General features: G+C 53.1%; 2 protein-coding genes across 2 annotated transcripts in view; one reads left to right on the plus strand and one right to left on the minus strand.

The window, feature by feature from the left end:
* Positions 1-13,002, plus strand: part of Mmp28 (matrix metallopeptidase 28) — a 26,988-nt gene extending 13,986 nt beyond the window's left edge. Inside the window, exons 4-8 of the mRNA XM_004870659.4 lie at positions 4,086-4,310; positions 6,308-6,553; positions 7,807-7,956; positions 8,285-8,452; positions 9,551-13,002. Coding sequence (XP_004870716.1) covers positions 4,086-4,310; positions 6,308-6,553; positions 7,807-7,956; positions 8,285-8,452; positions 9,551-9,945 — 1,184 coding nt within the window. The 3' untranslated portion in view covers positions 9,946-13,002. The remainder of the gene's footprint in view (positions 1-4,085; positions 4,311-6,307; positions 6,554-7,806; positions 7,957-8,284; positions 8,453-9,550) is intronic.
* On the minus strand, positions 359-12,810 carry Pgbdf (plakoglobin binding and degradation factor). Its single transcript, XM_087192037.1, has 4 exons — positions 12,771-12,810; positions 12,580-12,683; positions 12,029-12,495; positions 359-11,938 (listed from the first exon to the last, which is right to left on the minus strand). The coding sequence occupies exons 1-4, from the start codon at positions 12,808-12,810 to the stop codon at positions 11,689-11,691; spliced, it is 861 nt and encodes a 286-aa protein (XP_087048163.1). The 3' UTR covers positions 359-11,688.
* Positions 13,003-17,121: the final 4,119 nt, after the last annotated feature.

A 17,121-nucleotide genomic window follows, 5' to 3' on the forward strand; every position in this document is an offset into this window, starting at 1 on the left:
CACTCTTCATTTATTTTTTACTAAAGTTATTTTCACCAGAATCAATTATTTTTATAATAATTATTCAACAAAGATGGGGTCCATTAATCATTTTATTTTGTTCATAGAACATTTTAACAGCTTCATTGAGACGGAATTCACATACCATGCGATTTACCCATTCAAAGTGTTCCACGCAGTGGTTTTTAGAATATTTGTAGAATTGTGCAACCATCACCACAATCTAATTCCAGAACATTTTCATCCCCCCCTCCCCAAAATCCCATGTCCATTAGTGGTTATTCCCCATTTCCCTCTCCCCTCAACCCCTGGAAACCACTAATCTACTTTCTGTCTGAGGGTTTGGCTATTCTGAGCATTTCTTCATAACACATCTTATATACTACAGTATCTGTTGTGATTTTTCCTTCCGTGGGTTTGTTTTGTTTCTTTTTTTTTTTTCTTCTCCTTCTTTTGTCTTTTTGTCAGTTTGTTTTGCAGTGCTGGGGATCTAACCCAAGGCCTGGAACTCTGCCACTGAACTGCAGTCACAGCCCTCCTCCTCCTTCTCCTCTTCATCTTTTTTATTTTCCTGAATCAAAATATTACAGGGTGAAATGGAAAAGACTGAAGATTTATGAAGATTTGATTCTTCCACTGGTTTTTCGCCAATAACGAATTTTACCACATGTAATTCTAGAATTACAGTTGCTCTTACTAAATCTAATTTTCTTTTCTTTTTTTTTTTTTTTTGGTACCAGGGATCGAACTCTGGTCCTTAGCTTGCGAAGCAGGCGGTGGAACCATTGAGCTAAATCCCCAGCCCACTAAGTCTAATTTTCTTGGATCGATTTTTGCAGTTTTCAGAATTGCTAGCCAGATGAGGTTATTTTTTTTTCAGTCAGGTTTTCATCTATAATTAATTTTACTGTGAGCACTTTAGGCCCTGCCATTTTTAATGGTTAACTACTTTTACCACTAACATTCATTAGGAACAGGACCAAAGGCACGCAGTTTGTTTCCACCTCTTAGCTAATCTATAAAGAAACTGCAGCCAGTTAGAGGGTGGATGTTCCTGTGTGTTGCCGATCCAAATCTGCTGCGTCTCCACGTCCAACCACTCTGGGTGCCTTGTTCTGTTGATGGCTTTCCTGATAAAGCATGGGATCAGTGATGGGGTCCAGGTTCTGACCTGATGGGGTCAAGATGTCCTTGGTGTCAACATGTCCTGCCTCCCACTGTGTTTCTGGGAATCAGAAGGGAAGGGTGAAGTAGGAGAGGAGAGGTCTGAGCTCAAGAAGTGCGGGTAGAACAGAGAGGACTTGGTCCCTGGAGCAGGAGACCCTGGGTTCAAGTCTCAGCCATACTTTGCTCACTGAGGCTCTGTTCCTTCATCCTCTTACATCTGAGATGCAGGCCTTCGAAGGTTGCAAAGGAGAGTCGGTCCCTGATTTCTGAGTGCAGGGGCTTGTTGTGAAAGGCAGTGGAAAATAGGGCAGCCTCACACAGTCTGGGCAGCTGCTCTTGGGGCCTGAGTTCTGGGGGTGCTTCCCGTGGTTCTCTCTTTCTTCCTTTCCTAGGTCCCAAAGAGGATCTAATGGAGTGTGTTTGTCACAAGCCCATTTGGAGCCTCCCTTTTGGGCAGAGGACAGTGATACTTGGTTGCCAGATAAAATACAGGATGCCCAATTAGATCTGAATTCAGATCAACAAATAATGGTATTTATATTTTTTGAAGTCAAATTTATTTGTTCAGTCAGCCAACCTCATTCTCAGTTCCTGCTCCTCTCTGCCTGATATTTAAGCTCCCCTGTTTCTTCGAAGAGCTGGAGGGTAGGGGGCGGGGGGGGGGGGACAGGGGAGTATCTGGGATGGAAACAAAAGGAAAAGAGAACATAGTTACTAAGCACCTGTCACATGTCAGGCAGCTTTCCACTGTTATTGCATTTAAGCCTCACACCTTACCGCAAGGTAAATCTTATTAACCCCACTTTGCAGGTGGGGAAACCGAGGCTTGCTGATCTTCCATAATTTGTGCAGATTTGCAAGTGGAGGTCCTGGGATTCCAACCCATATTCTTTCTACAGTATGAGTTGCCCGCTGGGAGTCAGGATTCTAGGGTCCTACCCAGGCAGAGTTTCTAGCTCCCCTCCCCTCCCCTCCCCAGCTCCTTTTCCTGCTCTCTTCCCTTCAGGACTTTGGAACAAGGGTGTAGGAGGTGCAGCGCCAGCTGCTACTGGGACCTGAGGGTGGCCATAAAAACCAGCCTTGCCCAGTCAGGAATCTAGAATGGGGCCTGAAGTGGCTAATGTCCTCTAAGAGCCAGTCTGGAGGAGGACAGTGAGAGGGAGAGGGCTACTGCCCCCCATTAGTTCCTTCCTTCCTGGCAGGTGCATCCATGACCCCTGACCCTGCCCTCCTCCCAAGGAAAGCAGTCATTCTCTCCCAATTCCTGTTCCTGTTCAACCCGTCCTTCCCCCAAACACACATGCACACACACACTCGTGCATGCAGACACACACAGACATAACATACACCAGTTTTGCAGAGAATCTTTATCCTGAGACCAGTCATCTTCACTCACTACCTAAAATGAAATTGCCTACTTTCCCCGCTTTCCTGTCCATCAAGTGAAGGTCCCCCCTCACTGCACAAGAGTAGAATAAGTCAACTCACACTTGCCAGAGAATTACATGTTTGTGGTGGGGGAGACAGAGTCTGGGAGTCACCCACCCATCAGTGGGTGAGAAAGAGTCAAATGCCAGCCAGACTGTGCCCAGCGAAGACTTTAGAGTAACGAGCAGAGTATTTCTGGTACATAATAAACCCTCAGCCGTGCCTCTGGACCCCTGGCCTTCCCTTTCTCTCTCCCTTTCTCAGAATCACTCTCTCTTCCCTGCCTCAGGGTTGGTGACTGGCTGGGAGGCAGGAGTTGGGTGGCTGCCAGGCTGAACAGGCCCAGGGAAGCAGCATTGCCTTGAATGGAGCTTGGCTCAGGGGTAGAAGGGACACACCCTGCCCCCACTTGCATGGGTGCTGCTCTTGAGACCTTCCCTGCCATCTGGAGAGTCTCAGCCAGCGCAGAGCCGCTGCTTCAACCCAAAGGAGTGCTGTCTGGGCAGATCTGTAAGCCTAGTCTGAGCAAATGGGCCTGCTTCTCTTTGTGGTATAATGGAAAGATTAAGGGCCAGGGCCAAGCTCAGCTACTCACTCATTCTGTGACTCTGGACAGGTCCCTTCCCCTGGGTCTGTTACCCCACCCTGGACCCTGGACTTGCTGCCAAGCTGCAAGTCTTCCCCTTGGTGTCACAGTCTCAACCTGTGAGTTTGGAGGGGTCAGAGAGAGCCCAGGAGAAACTCCAGAGCTGGACTTCTAGCCACCCTGTTCCTGGGTGTGTGATAATGGTGGACTTGGGGCTGGGGCAGAGGGCAGAGGCCCAGCCCTCAGGGAGGAACCGAGGTTTGGGGCAAAGGGAGAGAAACTCTTAACTAAGCAGAGATGGAAAATTTTCCCCAGGTCAGTGACAAAATACACCCTTTGTTCTTATTTGTTTTCACCTCAGAGCTCTCCAGAGTCCCAAGGAAGTGAGGAGGGCAAGGGGGCTGGGAAAGACCTCAGATAAATGGGTCTTAGGGTTGTCGGCTAGCTGCAGGCCCATGGCACTGGAAGGGGCAGGGTGGAGCCTCTGGGAGGTGGCAGGAGGATGTGAGGGCTGGAGAGTTGTGAGGGCAGTCACAGCTATGACCTCAGTGCCTCTCCTCCCTGCTGCTGCACACAGGGGCGGGGATTTGCTGCCAGCAGCAGAGCTTTTTCAGGCTCAGTGCAGGCTGTGGAGAAGAATAAGGCCCCAGAACAGGGGTTCAGACTCCTTCAGGTAGGGACTTTTCCTGGGCAAAGGCTACACCTCTTTCATCCCCAGGCCATGATGCTAGGGTGGCAACTCTCCAGGACAAGGCAAGCCTCTTGGTCTGAGGGTTCCCTCAGCAGGGGCCGCTTTTCCCAGGAGGTCAGGGACTCCCTGAGGGAGGCCCTGTCCTGCATCATAGGGTGACTTTCCCCCATCATGGGGACCAAGTGTGACTGATGTGGCCTTTCTGGGTGGCAGGCAACAAGTGGTACAAACAGCACCTCTCCTACCGCCTGGTGAACTGGCCGGAGCGTCTGCCTGAGCCCGAAGTCCGGGGCGCCGTGCATGCTGCCTTTCAGCTGTGGAGCAACGTCTCGGCACTGGAGTTCTGGGAGGCCCCAGCCACGGTCCCTGCAGACATCCGCCTCACTTTCTTCCAAGGAGACCACAACGACGGGCTGAGCAATGCCTTCGATGGTCCAGGTGCTGACACAAAGGCTCTCTCCACATGGCAGGAGGGGAGCCCAACTAGGCGATGCAGTCTGGGGGTGGCAGTGGAGTATCCACTCTCCCAATGCCCAAGGCCAAGCTGTATCCCCCTCCGAAGAACCCTGGGTGTTCTTGTCTATAAAATGGAACAGTGGTCCCTGCCCTATTATGCACCACATGTCTGAAGGGACAGTCAGAGGAGGTTCTGCTCGGAAAGTGCTTTGAAAATTCTAAAGAGTGCTACAATCTGGGAGAGTCTTCTGAGGCCCCATCACCCACTGACTCCAGACAGGCCTGTGCTTCTCATTCTCCAGACCTTAAGAAAATCCAGTGGCCACTGCTACCCCCAGCTGACTGCCACAGAGTCAGAGATATCCTACCCCTAACCACCACAGAGGGGCTTCACATAGCCACGGCCACAGTTGGTTCCATTTGACCCCACCCTGAAGGCTTCTGGCTGCAGTGTAAACCGATCTCTTCCATTCTGCCTGATGCTGGCCTTCAGGACCTCAGTGTGAGCTCTTTGTACTCCTCCTCACTCCCAATGAGCAAAGAAACCTGATTGGACAGCTTCAGGTTGGGGACTTCCGCTCTGTGTGGCCGGGGCAACTTGGTCCCCCCTTCCCTTGCACTATCCTGCTTTCCATCAAGCCCACCTATAGCACAGCCTGCTGCCAGGCTGGGTCAGGCAGAAGGAGGGGCTTTGCCTGCAACTGCATGGAGCCTACACACATCCTTCCATGAAGCTCATGCCCCATGACACCTGCGTTACATATTTACTTCTGTGCCCACACAGAGCCCAGTAACTAAGACAGCACTCCTCGGGCAGCTCTCTCACTTGGGGAGATGCTTTGTCCTTTTGAGTTTGGTCTTCTCCTCCCTGAAATCTGCCCTTTTGTCTCCCAGTGAGCGCCACACGCAGTGACCAGTACTTGACACAGTTCAAGGCATACTCAGACTAGTAGGCTGGCCCTTTATGCCCCTATCAGGGTCTCCCTTTAATGCCAACTGTTCCACCTCTGTCCACCCCATGTGGCCTGGGCTCCAAGAAGCCAAAGCCAGAAGGATTCACAATCTTCTAGGCCAGCAGGATGGCAGAGTTTGCTGACTGTGTGTCAGAGTCGCCTGCCCCTGCAGAAGTGACATGTGTAAGATGAAGCCTCAGAAACTGCCTATTTCCTTATTTATTTTCTCAATTGTTTACTTGTTTATTTTTGGAAACTGTATATTTAATAAACTGCATTTGAGCCCCACTGAAAGTGAGAATCACCGATCCACCCCAGCTCCCTCTGCTCATTCCTGTGGCCCACAGAGGAGCCCTGGCAGAGGGAGGGAAGAATGGGTATACTTAGAAAATACGTGTACACATCTCAGTGTACAGACTGATGAACTTTCCCACACCCAAAACATCCAGAACCCAGACCAAGATACAGCATAGAAGGTGTGTCATGCCTCTTCTAAGGATAACCACCATCCCTCCTTCTGGATCTTTTTGAAAATAGCAGGCATGGTGCCATTAGGCAGTAATCCCAGCACTCAGAGGCTGAGACAGGAGAACTGAATCTGAGTCCAGCCTAGACTACATAGCAAGACTTGGTCTCAACAAAACAAAAACAAATTGGCTCATTACCACCATTCCCACTTTCCAATCAGAAAGCTAACACACACTGATTCTACACCATGCTGTCTGTTATAAGTCCATGCCTTATATTTTCTTGTTGTTGTTTTTTTGTTTGTTTTGGTTTTTTCGGTCCTGGGGATTGAAGTCGGGTCCTTCTGCTTCCGAGGCAGGCGGCAGAACCACTGAGCTAAATCCCCAGCCCAATGCCTTATATCTTAATCATCTCACCTCTCCACACTTTTGCTTCTCCCAGACTTGGGAAATTGTGCAGCAGAAAACAGTCACCCACCCAGCCAGCAGCATTTCCCTGCGCGGGTACGGGCGGGAGTCTTGGGCTGATTCACGCTCTGACTCTCTGCACCACCTGCAGGGGGCGCCTTAGCGCACGCCTTCCTCCCCCGCCGGGGAGAGGCGCACTTCGACCTAGACGAGCGCTGGTCCCTGAGCCACCGCCGCGGGCGCAACCTCTTCGTGGTCCTGGCGCACGAGATCGGCCACACGCTCGGCCTCGCCCACTCGCCCGCGCCGCGCGCGCTCATGGCGCCCTACTACAAGAGGCTGGGCCGGGACGCGCTGCTCAGCTGGGACGACGTGCTGGCCGTGCAGAACCTGTATGGTGAGCCCCCGAGCCCAGCCGCTGCCCTACACCTGTCCCCTGGGCCTCCAGGGCTTGGACGCTGGCTCCTCAAGTAGGATCCCCATCCTGAGCGCAGGAGGGAGGCCTCCCTGGCCAATCCTAAAGCTGAAAATCCTCGGGCCCAGGCGCCGCTCCGCCCTCCGCCGTGGCCCCCATCCTTCCACACTCCTAGTCAATTCCCATGTGCCGCTGCTCCCGGCCCTTCCCTTACGGCTCCAATTCCTGAATGCCTGCCCAACCCTGAGCCGTGGCCTCAGCTGTCACATCATGTCCCTGAGGGTTACCTACACCCAACCCAGACTGCCTGCCCCCATCCCAGACCCCAAAGCCCTCGTCCCTGTCCCGGGCCCCGCTTGCTCTCTGCTGGCCTTTCACTCAACACAACGCAGGTGCCGTATCCCCAAGTCTGGGATGGGCCTCAAGAGGCCGCCACAGACAGGGTGCCTCCCCCAGTGCAGGCCTGACCCGGTTATGCACCAGGGCTGCTGCCTGGAACCTGCCGCCACTGGACGGCCTCCCTCAGATGCCCTCCATCCCTGACTAGCATGTGCTCTTGAGCAAAGCATTTCTCCTCTGAGAACTCTCACCCTTATCTTCTGTGAAAAGGGGCTGAACGGGCTTTGTAGGTTGGGAAACCTGCACAATGTTGATAGTGATAGCTGCTATCTCAGGAGTATCTCTCAGGCCAGATATTGAAAATACTCACAATATGTCCATGATGTAAGTATCTTTTGTCCACAGACCAAGAGAATAGGGTTATGAGAGATTAGCTAACTTGCCTGAAATCACACAGCTGGGAAATTGCAAACCAGGATTCAGGTGCCAGGATCCTGGTGCCAAATTTTAAGCTTGGACTCTGCCTCACTCCTCTCATAAGGATAGTGATGCAACCACAATTGGAGTTATCACAGCTCGGGGCCCTGAGCCCTGCCCTCATGCCTCGATTGCCCAGGACTTGGGGAGAAGGACCCTGTCCTTCTTAGCTCCAAATCCTTGCTGAGTCCCTCCTTCCCACTGTATCTCTGTAGCTCCCTCTTTTCAGGGTATTGGCTGAGAGAGGAGATTCCCGATCTTGGACAGCACCAACAACTGGAGCAGCTCTTACCCGCTCCTCACTGTCCTTCCCTGCCCCTCACATGAGATGATCAGGAAAGGAACCGAGGGGAGGTCTTGAGCCTCCAACATACGCCATCCATGTCTTTTGTTTCCCTCTTCTCTCTTTGCCCTTGAAGGGAAGCCCCTGGGGGGCTCAGTGGGCACCCAGCTCCCAGGAAAGCTGTTCACTGACTTTGAGGCCTGGAACCCCCACAGCTCCCAAGGCAGCCGCCCTGAAACCCAGAGCCCTAAATACTGCCACTCTTCCTTTGATGCCATCACTGTAGGTAAGGTGGACCCACCTGTGCCTGGCTTCTTTCTTCTCTTCTCCCCCTCTCCCTGCCACCGCATCTCCTGAGCTCCCCAGAGCTGGAGTACAAGTGAAAGGACGGGTTCCAGAGCCAAGAATGGCCGGGCCACATGCACTCTGCAGGGCAGCAAGCCCACACCAAGCCTGGTGGCATTGCTCCCTCCTGCCCACATCCCCTCCACCCCTCCTGTGCCTGCCACACCTCTGCCTTGCAGTTTGGGAAGCTGGGTTGTAGGACACCACCTTGCTGGAAAGAGGGCAGGAGGCCGATGGTCATTTCTCAAGTTTCTCTTGTATCTGAGCAGATGGGCAACAGCGACTGTACATCTTTAAAGGGAGCCACTTCTGGGAGGTGGCCCCTGATGGCAATGTCTCAGATCCCTGCCTGCTGCAGGAAAGGTGGGCAGGGCTGCCCCCCAACATTGAGGCCGCTGCAGTGACACTGGACGATGGAGACTTCTACTTCTTCAAAGGTACCAGCCCTGGGGCAGCTGAGAGAATTGTGGCCTGGATAGGGAAGAGTCCTGTCCAGGGTCAGAGAAGGGGAGCAGTCTCATACAGTGAGTCCCCGGGAGGGTTTCTGCTCCAGACTGAATCTATGACCCAGGCAAGACTCTGTCAGGACCCTCGGCACTGATGGACTGGGGAGCAGCGTGTCAAGGTGGTCCTGGGGAGTGTTTCAGAGAAGGGTTGAGAGAAGCTGGAGACAATTCAGCAGGAAAAGTAGTGTCTTCCATGGGGTCTGGCTGTGTGAGGTTGAGGTGTCATTTCACTTTTGGAGCTTGTATTTCTTAGGTAAGGAAAATAATAGCTCAGGTTTGTTGTGGAAGGAAGATAAAAGACAGTACATAACTAGCTGAGGATGGTGGCACATTTCTGTGATCCCAGTACTCTGAGAGGCTGAGTCAGGAGGGTCTCAAGTTGGAGCCCAGCTGGGGCATTGTAGTGACTTAGTGAGACCCTGTCTCAAAAACTAAAAATGAGCTGGGGATATAGCTCAGTGTAAAGGCCCTGCCTGATACCACAAAAAAGAAAAAGAAAAGAGAATGACAAAAGAGTGTGCAGTATATTCCTAGATTACACCTACATCTACTCTGTGTAGGTTACTAGCATTCATTTCTTCATTCATTCAACCAATAGGAAGTGGTTTCTTCTATATATTCAGCATTAGGTGTTGGGCATATAGCCATGAATAAAACAAAACTTTCTGCCTTCATAAAATTAGTAATAGTAATGGTACTGAAGAAAGTTCCAGGCCTTCTTAACTTTCCATTCCATACCCAAGGAGGGGGTCCCTGGCTTCCCCCCACCCAGTACCCCACAGCCTGGGATGGTTAGGTTCACTGAGGGCCACCTTTCCTCTGCTGCCTCCTGCTGGAGGTCTAGACTATAACAGTCCCTCTCCTACTGTCTGGAACCACTGTAATTCCTACTAGAATCCACTTTGTCCCCAGTACTAATACCGCTGGGCTCCAACTTGAGGGGGTGGAGGGGCGGAGGGAGGCAGAGGTGGGTAGAGGACCAATGGGTGCAAGGCTCCAGCTCACCCTATCTCTCCTGATGCCCTGCAGGGAGTCGATGCTGGAGGTTCCAGGGTGCCAAGTCAGTGTGGGGTTCCTCCCAGCTGTGCCGGGCAGGGGGCCTGCCCCGCCACCCCGACGCGGCCCTCTTCTTCCCTCCTCTGCACCGCCTGATCCTCTTCAAGGGTGCCCGCTACTATGTGCTGGCCCGAGGGGGGCTGCAAGTGGAGCCCTACTATCCCCGCTTCCTGCGGGACTGGGGCGGCGTCCCTGAGGAGGTCAGCGGCGCCCTGCCAAGACCTGATGGCTCCATCATCTTCTTCAGAGATGACCGCTACTGGCACCTCGACCAAGCCAAACTGCGAGTGACCACCTCGGGCTGCTGGGCCACCGAGCTACCCTGGATGGGCTGTTGGTTTGACAACTCAGGGGGGGCCCTGTTCTGAAGTCCCCACCGCCTCATGAACATTGGTGCTCTCGTGACAACTCACTTCGCCTGCCCCAGGGGCAGAGCCCACCTTGGAAGCCCCTGAGGCTGCCTTGGAAGCCCCTGAGCCTCCCTGTAGAAGAACAGGCGCCACCTGGAAGCTTTAAGCATGTCTGCACTTGTTTCCCACCGAAGGTGGCACTGTCTCTGTGCTATTCCCACTACATGGACACGGGAGTGGATTGATCAAAGGAAAGGCGACAAAGGGTCCCAGATCTTCAGCCCGTTCCAAGGACCACTGTCCTGCCCAAGCCTGGGGGATTTTGTTTCTTCTGCTAAGAATGCAGTTCTGTCGGTGAGCTGATGTTGCTGGGGTCCAACCAGGGAGAATGCAAAACTCAATGGAAAGCTTGGAGACTGTTTTGCAAGACACTGCTCTTCTCTTAGGACCTCCTGCCTCAGTTCTTAGGAAATGATGTCCTATATAATCAGAGCCCTCAGCCCCAGGAAGCTTGTTTGGGGTTAAGGCACAAGATGTCTCCAACTTCAGAGACCCTTTGAGGGATCAGGATGCAAAACAGGAAGGAGACTGATGTTCACCTCCTGGATCTGGCTTTTTGACTGGGAAAGAATGAAGAGGCGCCCCCGGCTGGTGGCCCAGGAAGCAGCAAGCAGACTTTTTGGATCAGTTCTCCAACCTTGCTGGGGAGAGCAGGTGGGCATGGATGTGAGAGACGCAGGGACCATACTCTTCCATCCAAGCCAGGGCTGACCAGCTGTTCGTAGTTGTGATGAGAGGAGGCCTGCCTCTCCCCAGAAAGCGAATATCCTCACCCCCACTCCCCCTCCTGTGCCAGATGGAGCCCCGCGCATCAGGGAGTGGTCAGAAGCCCCCTGGGGGTCTGCACTGCTGCAGCACCCTCCGTGGCCTAGCAGGTGTGTGTGTGTGAGGGGGGGTGCCTGGTGCACACAATGGCCCCATTCTGCAGACCACACACGCAGCATTCCCAAAACTCCTGCTGTCTGGCCAAAAATAGCTGGGATTCCTGCAGAAGGAACCAGCTCCCCAGCCGCCGTGTCTTGCGCCTCAGCCAGTCTCTGGCGTGTATTTTAGCATCCGGTTCTCCAGTCCTCTCCCTGCCCTCTCCCAGCACACACCTGCCAGTACTTCCTAGGCACTCAGCTGGCCGCCTCCAGCCAGGCGAGGATGGTCTGGCAGGGTTCCGACCCTGCCTCGGTCCCCCGGGGCATTGCTGGCCTGGCGTTGCCTGGGCTTCTCTGTGCCTCTCTGGAGCAAGTGGTCTGTGCTGCCCCGTCCTGAGGGGGCGAGGGAGGAAGCTCCCGGCCCGCCCTTTTCTCTCTGGCTTGGGCCCGGGGAAGGAGGAGGAGCCCCAGTCTTCACCATTCCCTCTTGGAGCGGCCTCACCCACACCTCAAGGCACGGACACTTTGATGCGAGGCTTTATTGAATGCCTCGAGGGAAGGGGCAGTTGCTCAGAGGGACGAGGGAACCCCGAGGCCATTTCCCTGAAGCGCCGCCTCTGCCCGTCTTCAAGATGTGTGAAACTGCGTCGAGACCTGGGTCGGGTGGGCCGTAGGGAGGTGCTGGGTGCTGCCGGCGTCGCAGGCGCTGCAGCCGGCATATGTCATCTGCACAGCTAACGCCTGGCTAGATGACGGGGGAACCCTGCCTGATGGGGTGCTCGGGATAGCGGCTGGGAAAAGGGACAGATCTGTGCAAGGTGCGGGAGAGGGGTCCCCGTCAGAGGAGTTGAGGGTCAGGCAAGGATGGAGGACACAAAGGCTGGGAGTTGGGGCGCTCAGAGCCCCCGGCGGCCTCCGCCCTACCCAGATCCGGGTGCTCCAGAACACAGTGTGCCACGTAGGCCGGGTGCCTGTGCAGGGTGCTGCATTTCTTGCAGAAAAGTACCTCGCAGCGCGAACAGCCCCCGCGGCTCGGCCGCAGACGCCGCGTCTCCAGCACGCACCGCTCCTCCGGGAGGCTGCGCTTCCTACGGTTGGGGACCCGCGCGCTCAGGGCCGAGGCGACCCTCCCCCTGGGGCTCGGCACCTGGTACCCCGCGGGCCGGCGCCTGCCTTACCTGTCAGCGGGGGCCACCAGGCCGCTGAGCAGCGCGAAGGGGCTAAACCAGCCCCAGAACCCGGGGTCCGGGCGCCGCAGCAGCGCCACCTGCTGGGTGCTCGACTCCTGGCGCAGCGGGCAGTAGGACAGCGAGCCCCGCCCGCGGACATCCTCCTCGGCCGCCGCACCCTGCGCTTCCTCGCCCCCGGCCGCGCTCTCGGCGGTCCGCCGCTCCTCGCTCTCCTCCGACCCCTGCTCCGCCTCCCTGGCCCCCGACTCCTCCGGTTCCTTCTTCCACAGGGGAGACTTCGCGCCTGCAGGCGGGAGGGCGTCAGTGCGGTCCCCGGGGACCCTGCCTGCGGCAGGCGCCTGCGGGCCGCAGTGTGCTCGCGAGGCCCAGGCCCGCCGGGCTCCGCCAGAGGGCGCAGTGTGCACGGCCGCTGACGCCCCGGGGCTACTGCCCCATTTCCCAGACTCTTGTGCTTCCTCGTGAAGGATTCAGGCAAGCCTCCTCGCATCTAAATCAAGCTCTGTTTCCTCATCTGTAGAGTGAGAAAAAGTAGTTCCTACCTCCAATGTCAAGCGCCCAGCCTCTGGCTGGGCGTGGATCAGGCAATCAACAAATGGGAGACTGCCAATCCGGATGGGGTGGGTGTGCCTGATCTCCAGATAGGCTATTAATAAAAATGATTGTCATTTTAATAGTGGCTGTTTATATTTTGTTTTCTAAGGAAGATGTCCTTCCTCAGGGTGGATCTTGCCCAGCATCGCGGGCTGCAGGGTGGCCAGGCAGATGGGCATCCAACGCCTTTCTTAGAAAAGGCACCTTATGGGCAGACTGAGCAGGAAAAGGGCCCCGCGTGAGCTGATCAACTAGGAAAAGATGCCTCTTCCGTCTTCCAGGCTTGACCTAACTGCCAGTGCATTTCAGCTACCTCCCCCCACCCCCCCTTGCTGGCGCCCAGACCTTACGACTTTTCAGCCAGGCAGGCAGCAAGTTCCGGGCCTAACATGGAAACTAAGCTGGCCTCCTCTAAGATGTGTCCTTCAGCAAACATGCACCCAGCTCCAAGGGATCTGGAGAGCTGAATATATAATAAAAAGGGGGAGGCGGCCAGGGAAAACATGACTCTACGGGTTTGCCCTGGAAAGGTTAACAAACATTTCTGTAGATCCCTGTCCATCCTGAGAGGTTGGTAGTGAACTAGACTTGGTGGTGCACGTCTACGATCCCAGCACTCAGGAGACAGAGGCAAGAGGATCGCGGCAAATTCAAGGGCAGACTGAACTACAGAGCAAGACCCTGTCTCAAAATGCAAAACCAAAACAAACAAACAAAGGTGGTAGCAAACTGGGTGTAGCAGCACAGCTTTATAATCCCAGCACTCTGGGAGACAGGTGGGAATATCCTGAGTTTGAACCCAATTTAGCAGTTTAGCTACTTAGTAAGAACCTGTACCAAAAAAAAAAAAAAAAAAAAAAGGCCTGCCATTGTGTGAAAACTCAGAATTCAATTCCCAGCAGCCGGGTGGGGAGGAGGTTGGAGAAAAGGAAGATGATTATAAACTGGTATTCTAGTCCACATGCACTGGGCACCATACAGTCTCTGTGCTCAACTCTTTTCATCCGTCTTGACCCTTAATCTCTACAACCCTCTCTGGGATGTGACAGGGTGGTCGGTCATAGAGGGGCCTGTGGTGGTGATCCACAACGTCTGAACCCTTAAAAGAGAAGTAATTTTGAACATTCTGCCAATTCTTGGCACTGCTAACAGTGGGGAGCCAGGGTCCATTGCACTTTTATTAGGAAAACAGATTAAGGAGCTTTGTGGTTGGGAAAAGCACATGGCCAGAGGGCTGTGCTGAGGACTTTTGGGGAGGGGGATATAGGACATGGGGTAGAATAGGAAGGTTGACACCCAGAGTTCAATTTGTCTCCCAGCAGTGGGAGCCACTGAAGGTTCTGATGAGAGACCTCCCTAAGCTGTATCTTGGGATGTTCCCTCTGACAGGATGGCAGGAAAGGTACTTAGGAATCATTACAGAGGTCCAGGCTGAAAAAGACAAAGGTCCAAAGAGGAGCAGGTGGAGATGAGGGAACGGATGTCAAGAAAGGAGATGGCTTGTAGCTACATGGATAGGTAACTGAGAAAAGGCTCAACTTCTCCTCTGGGGTTGCCACAGTGATGGGCAAGTTGGACCAATCTGGGGTCAAGAGGTCCTGTCCTCGGCCCACCCTGCTTCCGCCCACTCTCCCCACTCACTGTGCTTATCCATTCTCCCTGCTTTCCCTGATCAGGGACTGGGACTGGGATGTGAGGGTGTGCCTGTAACCCATAGAACTAGGTTTGTCTCTAGGGCCTTTGTTGGATCACAGGGGGCGGAGCTAGAGCCTACCCACCTGTAGGGTCCTCACCCAGGAAAAGCTGCCTTTGCCACAGCCTCTTGAAGCACTCGAAACCCAGGTGTCCCCTACCTTCCCCTGGGGTGGGCATCAAAGGGGAGTAGAGGGTGGTTTTGGCCCCTAACAGACTGGCTTCAGATCCCAGCTCTACCGTACAAATTTAAAAGCTATCTGTCCTTCAGCAAAAAACATTTAGCAGGATCAGTTCGGTTCAGAGGCCACTGCTAAGGGCTATTCCTGCTCACCAGCAGCATAAGCAAGCTCCTCATGTCTTTCCCTAAGACCTCATGCCTCTGGCAGGCACATCTGAGCCAATGAGCCATGCTGTCACTGTTAGGGAGCATCCCATCAAAACACCATGAGAAGGTGTCCCCAACCTGTCCAGCAACGCTTTGCCTTCCTTAGGGTGCATGTTACCTCTTCTCAGGGTTATCATGGGTTTTGTGGCACTTTCACCAAAACTTGGATTGTCATAAAGGCAATGCCAGCATAAAAACACATTGAAAATTGATCTCACAGAGGAGTAATCTCACAGAGCTGTCTTTGGTGAAAGCAGAACCAGCAGTCAATCTCAACAGCACCAAAAATATATGCATGCCTGCTGCACGCCGAGGCCACCTTGGAGATCCCTGGAGAGGGTGGAAAATGCACAATGAGCACAAACTCAGGATGGACTGGGCTTCTCCCCAAAAGAGATGCTGAAGGGGGCCAGGGATTTAGCTCAGTGGCACTGCACCTGCCTCAAAAGCGTAAGGTCCTGAATTTGATCCCCGGTACCAAAAAAAACAAAAACAAGAGAGATGCTGTAACATCCGAAGAGAATGAGCTATCTTTATTGGCAAGCTCAAGCAGAATTCTTTGCCACTCACAGAAATCATACCTAGAGACCAAGATGAATCCAAAAAAAGTACACTTTTGTCATAGTAAAATTTGATTTCTGTAGTTATAGTATAAATAGTTCATTACTTCTTTTGTTTGTTTGTTTTGTTTTTGGTACCGGGGATCAAACTTGGGACCTGTGCTTGTGAGGTAGGTGGCAGAACCACTGAGCTAAATCCCCAGCCCTAATAGTTCAATGCTTCTAATGAACATACCACAGATGCAATATTCATATTAATTGAGCAATAAAGATAATCTGAAAGAAAAATTATCCAATAGGGTAATACAGAGTGTCATGGTTTGGGTCTGGATGTCCCCCTGAAGCCTCATTTGGTTGGAGGTAGCTGAATCTCCAATGTGTGATGGTGGGATTAAGGGTGTGTGATTACTAAACCACTACATGTGAGTAGGTGGTTTGGCACCGCCCTAATCCCAGTAGTCTGGATGGGATAAAAGGGGCAGAAAGATGCTGTTAAGGTCTCTTGTTGCCTTTGCTACCTTGTGTGTGCCACGTTGTTTCTGCTCTGCAAGGCCTGTTCACCATCCCTGTCTTGGAGCCAGCCGACTACGGACTGAAACCTCTATGAACTGTAAGCCAAATAAACCCCTTCCCCTTTAACTTTGAGCATCAGGTATTTTTGTCTCAGCAAGGAGGGAAAAGTAAGTAACACACAGGCACTGCTTTAATGAGAATATGTGTAACAACAGCTTATATCTGTATAGAGAAAGGGAATGGGGCCTCTTGAACTTTAAGTGCATGTCAGTTAGAATGTATCTATCTGGCTGGTCAAATATTAGAATGGCCAAATAAGAATGGCTCAACTTTATAAACTGTATTCATTCACTTAATAAGTCTTAAGGTAGGGAGCTATAGGATTGGCTCCTACCTTTATTTCTATATTTTCTCCCTCTCCTCTCTTTCATGGAACTATGGATTGAACACAGGACCTTTGCACTGAACTGTATCCCCAGTCCCCCACAACCTTCTGGACACAGGGGCCTGCTAAGTTGCCCAGGTTGGGCTCAAACTTAAGATCCTCCCGCCTCACCCTCTAAGAGCCCTGGGATAACAGGTATATACCACCAAAACCACCGGCTTAGTGTTTTGATGAGGTTGTTACTAGCCCCGAGCATTCCTTTCTTTCCTCTCTGCCAGCTCTGAGAGAGCTTAATCTCTCCTGTGTGAGCCACTGTGTCAGGCAGTCTTTTTATTATACATAGCATCGTCACCTGGTGGGCCTGACTACCAGAGGCAGGCATGTATCTGGCCTGCAGACAGCAGAGACAGATGTTCCAGGCCCTCAGTTCCTCTCTCCCTCCAACCCCATGTTCCTTGTATGCCAGCTTCATAACTGCCCACAGCAGAAGGGCTTTCTCCATGTGCTGGGAGCATGGCTCCTGATCTGTGTCCTAAGCTCTTAACCATCCGACTGGGAAAAAAGAACCTGCCCTTCCGGCCTCAGTTCAAAAGGCCCAGGGCTCTGTTCAAAGGGCTCTGTTTGGGCAGCTGGAGTCTCACGCTCGATTGGTAGCTCAGGGAGGGGTGCCCCCCTAGGGGAGATTTGGCAATGCCAGGATATTTTGGCAATGGGAGAATTATCTAGCCTAAAGTTTCAACCTTGCCAAGGCTGAGAACCCCTGGGGGATTTTTTGGGTTTTTTTTTTTTGGTACCGGGGATCGAACTCCGGTCCTCACACTTGTGTAGCAGACGGCGAAACCACTGAGCTAAATCCCCGGCCCTGAGAACCCCTGTTTTGAGTCAACCCTATGGACTCTCCAGGAGTTACATGGAATGTGACCACTGGCCTCACCTGCATCGGTGCTCCTCG

The sequence above is a fragment of the Heterocephalus glaber genome, unplaced genomic scaffold (genome assembly GCF_053883595.1).
Source record: "Heterocephalus glaber isolate CG9 unplaced genomic scaffold, H.glaber_assembly_v1.0 deba00001564, whole genome shotgun sequence".
Lineage (NCBI taxonomy): Eukaryota > Metazoa > Chordata > Mammalia > Rodentia > Bathyergidae > Heterocephalus > Heterocephalus glaber.